The sequence below is a fragment of the Amia ocellicauda genome, chromosome 6 (assembly GCF_036373705.1).
Source record: "Amia ocellicauda isolate fAmiCal2 chromosome 6, fAmiCal2.hap1, whole genome shotgun sequence".
Taxonomy (NCBI): domain Eukaryota; kingdom Metazoa; phylum Chordata; class Actinopteri; order Amiiformes; family Amiidae; genus Amia; species Amia ocellicauda.
Genome location: NC_089855.1, coordinates 48186156 through 48197142, shown reverse-complemented (window position 1 = coordinate 48197142; position 10987 = coordinate 48186156). Strand labels below are relative to the sequence as shown.

The window sequence follows — 10987 nt, the reverse complement described above, 5'->3', positions numbered from 1 at the left end:
ACATAGACTGGGAAAGCCCAGTGGGGACTACAGAAGCAGAAATAGAAATGGCTGAGATGGTAAATGATTGCTTTCTAACTGAATTTGTCAGGGAACCAACCAGAGAGAGCGCATGCATTGACTTGATAATTTCAAATTACCAAGATAGAGTCAGGGGGACACTAGTTAGAGAACCAAAGGCAAATTGTGATCACAATATGGTTAACTTTGAGGCATTCTTTAAAAAAACAAGGTCCAAGTCTAAAACCATAGTCTACAATTTCAGAAAATAAAACCTTGAAGGTATGAGGCAGCACTTAGAAGAGGTAGACTGGAGCACACTGGATACAGAGTCAGTTGAAAATGGATGGGTATATTTTAAGAATATACTACTTGAGGCTCAGGAGCAATTTGTACCAAAACTTAGCAAATTGAGGACCAAAAAACACTGGCCAAAATGGTTTAATAGAGGTATGCAAAAAAATATCAAGAGGAATAAAATGTTGTATAGCACATACAAAAGTGACGGAGATTAAACAAAATACATAGAATATGTTGAGCTGCTTAGAGATCTTAAGAAAGGGATCAGGAAAGCAAAGAGGGAAATAGAAAGAAACATAGCTCTTGGAGCTAAAACTAATGAAAATGGACTAGCAGAATTAAAAACAAACAAATCACCTGGGCCAGATGGGATATTTCCAACAGTACTTAAAGAAATGTGGGAAATTATTTATAGGCCGCTAAGTCAAATATTCCAAATGACACTTAGAACAGGGGATGTGCCAAATGACTGGAAGACAGCAAATGTCATACCAATCCACAAGAAAGGGGACAAAACTGAGCCAGGAAATTACAGACCCATCAGTCTAACCTGCATCACCTGTAAAATGTTGGAAAAAATGATTAGACAGAAAATAGAGAAGCATCTTAATGAAAACCATATTCTTGGAGATAGTCAATATGGGTTTAGACGAGGCAGATCATGTCTTACTAATTTATTGGAATTTGTTGAACATGCAACTGCAGCTGTAGATCACGTGAAAGCATGTGATATGTTATACTTAGATTTCTAAAAAGCTTTAGATTAGGTCCCACACCAATGATTGATCCTCAAATTGGAAGCTGTAGGCATTCAGGGTAATGTAAGTAGAAGGTTTTTGAACTGGTTGATGTATAGGAAGCAGAGGGTGTCGATTAGAGGAGTCGCTTCTAACTGGAGTGAGGTTGTTAGTGGAGTTCCACAGGGATCAGTACTAGGGCCTGTGCTTTTTCTAATCTATATTAATGATCTGGACTCTGGGATAGTTAGCAAACTTGTCACATTTGCAGATGATACTAAAATAGGTGTCTCAGCAGATACAATCTCGGCAGCACAGGCTATTCAAAGGGACTTAGATAATATTCAGTTGTGGGCCGACACCTGGCAGATGAAATTCAATGACGGCAAGTGGGCTCCACACTTCAAGAAAGATATCACTGCTCTAGAGGCAGTTCAGAGGAGAGCAACCAGACTTATTCCAGGTCTGAAGGGAAAGTCCTACTCGGAGAGACTGAGGAACTGAACCTTTTCACCCTGGAACAGAGGAGACTACATGGGGACTTGATCCAAGTCTTCAAAATCATGAAGGTCATCGACCACATCAAACCAGAGTAGCTTTTCCAGATCAGCAGGGACACACGCACCCGGGGACACAAATGGAAATTGGGGTTCAAGGCATTCAAGACAAAAAACAGGAGACACTTCTTCACACAGAGAGGCGTCACAATCTGAACTAGACTGGATAGGATCCTTGGATCACTTAGATACTAATGGACACCAAACGAGCACAATGGGTTGAATGGCCTCTTCTCGTTTGTAAACTTTCTTATGTTCTTAAACCATTACAATCTAATCTCACGGTCTACTTCTGACCTGATACCTTAAAAATGCCTTTTTAATTAAAAATTGTATTTTGTTATTCTAGTTTTATTCTACTAACACAGGATCATCCTAAACCTAATCATAAAACAAATAACCTAAAAGACCCAGATTAACCTCAAAAACATTACACCCCCACTACAACAGTGGGGACCTGTTGTCAAGATGACCTTGTTCCCTACCAAGATGGGTGGCCCCCTATCAGGTTGGCTCACTGGGGAGGGTCAAATCGTAGCACTGGTGGAGGGTGGGCAGGAGAGGGTCCCAGTTCAAGGTGCAACCAGCGGTAAGGTGGGACTTTCTTTCCATGGGCACCAGGGAGGTGGGACTTCCGGGACCTGTCACTCCGACAATAACAATTACTACTTTTGCATCATAAATAAATACCAGGGAACCAGTTCCATTGGCAGCCATACATTCCATAGCATGCTTCATAGATGATGTGGTATGCTTCGGATCATGAGCAGTTCCTTCCCTTCTCCATAGTCTTCTCTTTCCATCATTCTGGAGCTGTCCATAGGATGTTGTTCCACAAACAGGGTTCTTCCGATGTTTTTTTTTTGCAACAGAGCCAAAATGATGACAATTGTGTCACTGTCCAAATATTTATGGACCTAAGTGTATGTGTGTGTATATGCACTCAATAAACAGAATGTGCCTTTCCATCCCTCCTCCCCTGAGGGTTTACCAATACAATACTATGTTTGCTTCTTCATGTGATCGATAAATACATGAAACATCATGCATTGACTTTTTTTAAAAGGTTTTAAGAGTTTAAGTGAATCTAAACAATGGAGAGCAAACAAAATGGTGACATTTAAAAGATTTTGAGAGAACATGGTGAAATGTTCGGTTGGTGAGTATTTACAATAAGCATATAGCATTGGGATTTTGACCAGATCAGCATCTTTAGTGTCGGCATATCACAAGCATTTCCATGTCACTTCTGGCACTCTGTAGGGTGAGACTGTGTTGCAGTGTCACCCTGTGGCTCCATGGCACAATAACAGGGACAGACAGGCTAGAGAAAACTCAGTCCCTGTGGGCACCATCTTTGCTCTTGTAACTGACTCATTGTGGGGTTAAAAACTCTTACAGAGCCACAATGTCATCCGTTGCCTCTGTTACCTGTCTGTCACCTTTCAGTCAACAGTTTTTTTAATTGCAGTAAAAATAAAATAAAACAAAACACATTCATACCCATAATTTGCCATTAATGTCATAAACAGTAATCATATTATGTATTTATGTTTTATTCAAGGTTATAAACATACACAATATGGGCTGACTTTGTCCAGATTCAATATATACTTATATGGTCACATATATCTATTAAAATTTGCAATTGTTTAAAAAAATATATATTTTCTTTAAAAACCATTCAAATATGGTTAATATTACTATTTACAGTCATTTGGAACACTGTATCCAGATTGCTGTGCCCCCGTCTCCCAGACTCTGGTCCTCCTCGGTGCTCACGGGGCTCCAGGCCTCTCCACAGTCTTCTCCTCAGAGCTGGAGGCCTCAGGCTGGGCTGCAGTCTCACCTGGGCTTCCCTCTGCAGCTGCTCCTCCACTCACTGCAACACAAGACAACACAACAGCACTGAGACACTGTCTGGACACCACTGACACTGGACAGCACAGCACAGCAAGGGGCTCACAGTGTGGAGGCTCTGAAGACACAGCTCAGCTCTGTACTGCTGTGAGTGTAGAGCCAGAGAGACAGAGATACAGAGAGACAGACTCAGAGAGACAGAGATACAGAGACTCAGACTCAGAGAGACAGTGATACAGAGACTCAGAGACACAGACTCAGAGAGACAGAGATACAGAGACTCAGAGACACAGACTCAGAGAGACAGTGATACAGAGACTCAGAGACACAGACTCAGAGAGACAGAGATACAGAGACTCAGAGACACAGACTCAGAGAGACAGAGATACAGAGACTCAGAGACACAGACTCAGAGACACAGACTCAGAGAGACAGAGATACAGAGACTCAGAGACACAGACTCAGAGAGACAGAGATACAGAGACTCAGAGACACAGACTCAGAGAGACAAAGATACAGAAACTCAGAGACACAGACTCAGAGAGACAGACTCAGAGAGACAGAGATACAGAGACTCAGAGACACAGACTCAGAGAGACAGAGATACAGAGACTCAGAGACACAGACTCAGAGAGACAGAGATACAGAGACTCAGAGACACAGACTCAGAGAGACAGAGATACAGAGACTCAGAGACACAGACTCAGAGAGACAGTGATACAGAGACTCAGAGACACAGACTCAGAGAGACAGACATACACAGACTCAGAGACACAGACTCAGAGAGACAGTGATACAGAGACTCAGAGACACAGACTCAGAGAGACAAAGATACAGAGACTCAGAGACACAGACTCAGAGAGACAGAGATACAGAGACTAAGAGACACAGACTCAGAGAGACAGCGATACAGAGACTCAGAGACACAGACTCAGAGAGACGAAGATACAGAAACTCAGAGAGACAGAGATACAGAAACTCAGAGAGATATAGATACAGAGATTCAGAGACACAGACTCAGAGAGACAGACTCAGAGAGACAGTGATACAGAGACTCAGAGACGCAGACTCAGAGAGACAAAGAGACAGAAACTCAGAGAGACAGAGATACAGAGACTCAGAGACACAGACTTAGAGAGACAGTGATACAGAGACTCAGAGACACAGACTCAGAGAGACAGAGATACAGAGACTCAGAGACACAGACTCAGAGAGACAGACTCAGAGAGACAGAGATACAGAGACTCGGAGAGACAGAGATACAGAGACACAGACTCAGAGAGACAGAGATACAGAGACTCGGAGATACAGAGATACAGAGACTCAGAGACACAGACTCAGAGAGACAGAGATACAGAGACTCAGAGAGACAGTGATACAGAGACTCAGAGATACAGACTCAGAGAGACAGAGAGACAGACTCAGAGAGACAGAGATACAGAGACTCAGAGACACAGACTCAGAGAGACAGAGATGCAGAGACTCAGAGACACAGACTCAGAGAGACAGAGATACAGAGACTCAGAGACACAGAGATACAGAGACTCAGAGACACAGACTCAGAGAGACAGTGATACAGAGACTAAGAGACACAGACTCAGAGAGACAGCGATACAGAGACTCAGAGACACAGACTCAGAGACACAGAGATACAGAGACTCAGAGACACAGACTCAGAGAGACAGAGATACAGAGACTCAGAGACACAGACTCAGAGAGACAGAGATACAGAGACTCAGAGAGACAGTGATACAGAGACTCAGAGATACAGACTCAGAGAGACAGAGAGACAGACTCAGAGAGACAGAGATACAGAGACTCAGAGACACAGACTCAGAGAGACAGAGATGCAGAGACTCAGAGACACAGACTCAGAGAGACAGAGATACAGAGACACAGAGACTCAGAGACACAGACTCAGAGAGACAGTGATACAGAGACTAAGAGACACAGACTCAGAGAGACAGCGATACAGAGACTCAGAGACACAGACTCAGAGAGACAAAGATACAGAAACTCAGAGAGACAGAGATACAGAGACTCAGAGAGACAAAGATACAGAAACTCAGAGAGATATAGATACAGAGATTCAGACACAGACTCAGAGAGACAGACATACACAGACTCAGAGACACAGACTCAGAGAGACAGACTCAGAGAGACAGAGATACAGAGACTCAGAGACACAGACTCAGAGAGACAAAGAGACAGAAACTCAGAGAGACAGAGATACAGAGACTCAGAGACACAGACTTAGAGAGACAGTGATACAGAGACTCAGAGACACAGACTCAGAGAGACAGACTCAGAGAGACAGAGATACAGAGACTCGGAGAGACAGAGATACAGAGACACAGACTCAGAGAGACAGAGATACAGAGACTCGGAGATACAGACTCAGAGAGACAGAGATTCAGAGACTCAGAGAGACAGTGATACAGAGACTCAGAGATACAGACTCAGAGAGACAGAGAGACAGACTCAGAGAGACAGAGATGCAGAGACTCAGAGATACAGACTCAGAGAGACAGAGATACAGAGACTCAGAGACACAGACTCAGAGAGACAGAGATACAGAGACTCAGAGACACAGAGATACAGAGACTCAGAGACACAGACTCAGAGAGACAGAGTTACAGAGACTCAGAGACACAGAGATACAGAGACTCAGAGACACAGACTCAGAGAGACAGAGATACAGAGACTCAGAGAGACAGAGATATACAGACTCAGAGACACAGACTCAGAGAGACAGTGATACAGAGACTCAGAGGAACAGACTCAGAGAGACAGAGATACACAGACTCAGAGACACAGACTCAGAGAGACAGAGATACAGAGACTCAGTAATACATTAGTTATTATACTCACTGAATGGAGGGGCAGTAATGCTGTTCCTCCTCCTCCTAACAGGTATGTTGATTTCCTCTATCTCCTCCACTGGCTCATATATCATTGGCATCTCTCCCACAATTTTCATCTCGCCTTCTGTCTCTCCCTCTCTCTTCTCTGTCAGAAACACGTCTCCTCTGTTCTCTGCCATCATCTCCTCTATCTTGTCCAGCAGCTCTGTGACCTGAGTGCCGTCGCCCCTGTTCCTGTTGTTGAGAACATGATACCTGTTCCCACATTTCTCTACAAGCCACTGGAGCTCCTCCCCTCCTCTCTCAATGTGCTGCTCAATGGTTGTGTCTCCCAGTCTCTCCCCCCAGGTGAACAGCACTATAGTGTGTCTCCAGACTCTCTCACTGAGGAGCTCCAGGTGTTCCTGCACTGATCTCCTCTCTCTCTCTGAGACTGAACCCACAGGAATGACCAGGAGGAGAGCGTGGGGTCCCGGGGGGCACAGAGTTACACTGCACACAATCTCCTGTTTAACCTGCTCTGGAGTCTCCTGTACAGAATCATGCTCCCTCCAGTCTGGTGTGTTCACCACAGTGACCTGCCTCCCGGCCACTTCCCCCTGTTTCTTCACACACTCCCCAGTGGTAATCTTGGTCTGAAACGTCTCTCTGCCCAGGATGATGTTCCCTGCTACGCACTTCCCAGTCCATCTCTTCCCCAGCAGCATAATCCTCAGCTCTGGGAGTCGCTGTGCCTCATGGGAAGCAGCCTGGCCTACCTCCCCTGTCAGAGAGAAAGAAGCCAGTTTATTATTGATATAGGGGGTGCTGTCTAGACACCTGGCCAGTACAGACCTGCTGTAGGATCTCAGTGTGACTCAGTGCTGCAGTCAGTCTGCTTTAGTCCCTGCAATTGTTTACAGGCCTTTATCAAGTCTCCTGTCAATCAAGCAAGAGAGCTTCAGATCAAGTGATCAGGTGTCTGACCAGCACTGCACTACACTGCCCTGCACATATTGCTAATTAAGCTCAGGGGTAGTCAATTATTTTTTGTCAGGGTTCAAATTTCTTGGTCAAGGTCCAGACCACCAGGGGGGAGGGGGATCACACCTCCAAATCCCCCTTCCAACACGCACACAAAATTCTGTGAATTGGTAATATGCCCCATTGCTTTTTAATACATTTAATACATTAATTTGACAAGGTACAACAATAAAACATTGAAATAGATAAAAGTATTTAAAACGAAAGTATTAAAACACTTTCAGAACACTTTTAATTGTTGTTATTTGTTTACAGAAAGATTATTGTAGGCATAAACATAATATAAACTTTTCAAGCATTCTGTGTCTTATTAGATTCAAGTCTTTACCACTTCCCTCTATCATTGTACACTGCTCAAAATTAATATTGCAAAATGAGGGCAAAGATAATAGAGTAATTCAGGGCGACAATTGGAGACCTAAAAGTCATATGGAGTCATATCGAAAAACTTGAAATAAGGCAGATTTGGACTCAAACTCTTTGCTTTACAAGCACATATCACCAGCAAGAAAAAAAAAACATATCAACAGAGATTATACTTGCAAACTAAACACAGTTCCTGGTGCTTGTCAATCACAGATCTATTTCGGTTGAGCTCTGTAATTGTAACGGGTGAGAAGTAGGAAAAATGGGCAGCGTAAGGATCCGAGCAACTTTGACAAGGGCCAAATTGTGATGGCTAGACGACTGGGTCAGAGCATCTCCAAAACTGCAGCTCTTGTGGGGTGTTCCCGGTCTGCAGTGGTCAGTACCTATCAAAAGTGTCCAAGGAAGGAAAAGCGGTGAACCAGTATCAGGGTCAAGGGCAGCCAAGACTCATTGATGCACGTGGGGAGTGAAGGCTGGCCCGTGTGGTCCGATCCAACAGACGAGCTGTAGCTCAAATTACTGAAAAAGATAATGCTGGTTCTGATAGAAAGGTGTCAGAACACACAGTGCATCGCAGTTTGTTGTGTAGCCACACACTAGTCAAGATGCCCATGTTGATCCCTGTCTAACATGAGCATCAGAACTGTACCATGGAGAAGAAGGTGGCCTGATCTGATGAATTACGAGTTTAAGGTGTTGACTTGGCCTCCAAATTCCCCAGATCTTAATCCAATCGAGCATCTGTGGGATGTGCTGGACAAACAAGTCCGATCCATGGAGGCCCCACCTCGCAACTCACAGGACTTAAAGGATCTGCTGCTAACTTCTTGGTACCAGATACCACAGCACACCTTCAGAGGTCTAGTGGAGTCCATGCCTTGACGGGCCAGGGCTATTTTGGTGGCAAAAGGGGGACTTACACAATACTAGGCAGGTAGACATAATTTTATGGCTGATCGGTGTGTATATATGATATATATGATTAAAATTATTCTCGTGTACAGTCAAAAGCGTCTGGTGGTCTGGATTTGGTCCACGGGCCGCCTATTGACTACCCCTGCTATAGCTGTTCCAATAGCACAGCTGCCATCTACACGTCTGCACTGAACATCCTGGGATTTCCTCCGTCACAGGGAATGGCTGATGTCTCTCTCTGTCTTTCTTCACAATGTTCTCTGTGTTGTTCTCCTGGTCAGGATAAGTAGGGGGGAGGGTGAGCTGGGGGCTTTTTTACTGTCCCGTCTGTCACAAGTGAAAACTGTATTGAATTGGTGTGTGCTGGGGCATTACTCTCATGTGCAGTCTGTGTATATGTTTTGTGTTGTGCCGGAATACAACATATACAGTTGCCTGTGTGCAGGTGGGGGCTTTAACCCCTTCCAGAATAACTATTCTCAGACACCCCACCCCTTGACAGCAGAGGCACATTTCAGACAAGAAGAACCAAGTGTGTCAGAGAGGAAGTCAGTCAAGACAAGACAATACTGCCCAGCTGGAACCCCCCTGCCTTCAGCTGCAAGGTGTTTTCGTGTGTTCAGTCTAGTTCCTGCAGAACCGGTCTGGTTTGACAGACAGGAGGCAAACACAGGAATGTGGATTCCTGCCTCAACACTGACACACTGCAGGGTAAGAGACCAGCACAGTGTGTATCAGGCAGCTCTGTGGAGTAGTGGTTGGGGCTCTGGACTCAATTACTGGGTAGAGCAGTGCTGTTGTACCCCTGAGCAAGGTACTTCACTTAGATTGCTCCAGTAAAATGCCCGGCTGTATAAATGGGTACAAATGTAAATCGCCCTGGATAAGAGCGTCAGCTAAATGACAAAAATAATAATAATAATAATAATAATAATAATAATAATAATAATAATAATAATAAAAGAGCTCATATTGCACGCACTGACCACTGTGTGAAACACCACTGGCTGTGTGAGGACAGGAGGGCTGAGGGGGTGTCTCTCTGTAGATAGAGAAGCTCTTAGGAGAAAGTGAAAGAGGATCCACAGCCCCTCCCTCAGTGCAGCCCAGTGAGATGCACCTTCTCCTGGGGCTGATAGAGACTGACTGAGCTACTGCACCAACACAGTGTGAGAAACACTGACCAGTACAGCACCAGTGAGAGAGAAACACAGACCCGTACAGCACCAGTGAGACAGACACTAATACACAGTATACACAGAGGGACTCACCCATCTCCGGGGCTGAGCTCACAGACGCCATCTCTCCTCTTAAGAGTCTCTCTGCTCTGAGAGGCAGCACTTCCTGCTCGGCTGCAGGTGGACAGATCTCTCACCTGGGGAATAGAGACGCCCAGACGCCCTGCAGGCTCTGCTGACGTGTTCCTGTGGGGTTGATGAGGAGGAGTGTCCTGACAGAGCAGAGGCTGCAGTCAGAGCACAGACGGCCTGCGGGTCGAGTCGCTGTTTCATTGCCCAGGTTTGTGTCTCTTCTCTGTGCTCTGTGGCTCAGCTGTGTCTCTGTCAGTGTTGTGATTGTCTGTCAGCAGGTTCCCCTCCGCAGTGAGGAGATGAACACACAGCTCTTTGTTGTGAAGGCAGCTCTCATTGTCTGCTGCTGAGTGTGAAGCTGTCCAGCATGATTACACTGCTTGTATTTAATGTTCATTGTACCATTGTGAAATGGCAGGTAATGGGAGCTGTCTATTAGATGACCTATTGGATTGTTTTAATGCACTGATTTAATGCATTTTGTGTGACATATTTTCACATCCTTGCTACATGCAGTCCTGATTACACTGTACAATGCAACATCTTTCTGAATATCTGAGTTGGATGGTCTGTAACACACTCCTACCACTAATCCTCCAGATCTTGTATTGAAAAGTTTAACCTACAAAGATTAATTAGGATCTAATTAGAGTTCTACTGCCTCAATGTCATTTCTGCCATATGATGCTACCCTACCACCTCTTCGATTGTGCCCATCCCTCCTAAACTGTGTATCCTTTCAACTTGTATTCATCCCCATCATTTTCTGTAAGCCATGTTTCTGTCACTCCTACAACATCATAGCCACACGCCAGCACTGTGGCTTCTAGGTCTAACATCTTGTTCCTTATACTCCTGGCATTGAGATACAAACATTTCAGGACTTTCCTGCTAGCAGTTTCCATTACTTTTCTTTCCTTAGAGGAACATCTCCCATTGTCAGAGCTCCCTGCCCCCCTGGTCCCTAGTTTAAAAGATTCTCAATTTCTCTGCCCATATGCTCTCCCAATGCATTAGCCCCCCTTCTGTTTAGATGTAGACCGTCCGGTTTG

General features: G+C 44.8%; 1 protein-coding gene across 1 annotated transcript; it reads right to left on the bottom strand.

Moving 5' to 3' along the window:
* Positions 1–3132: 3132 nt before the first annotated feature.
* Positions 3133–10018, bottom strand: LOC136751641 (GTPase IMAP family member 2). Its single transcript, XM_066707414.1, has 3 exons — positions 9897–10018; positions 6326–7081; positions 3133–3476 (listed from the first exon to the last, which is right to left on the bottom strand). The coding sequence occupies exons 1-3, from the start codon at positions 9925–9927 to the stop codon at positions 3373–3375; spliced, it is 891 nt and encodes a 296-aa protein (XP_066563511.1). The 5' UTR covers positions 9928–10018; the 3' UTR covers positions 3133–3372.
* Positions 10019–10987: the final 969 nt, after the last annotated feature.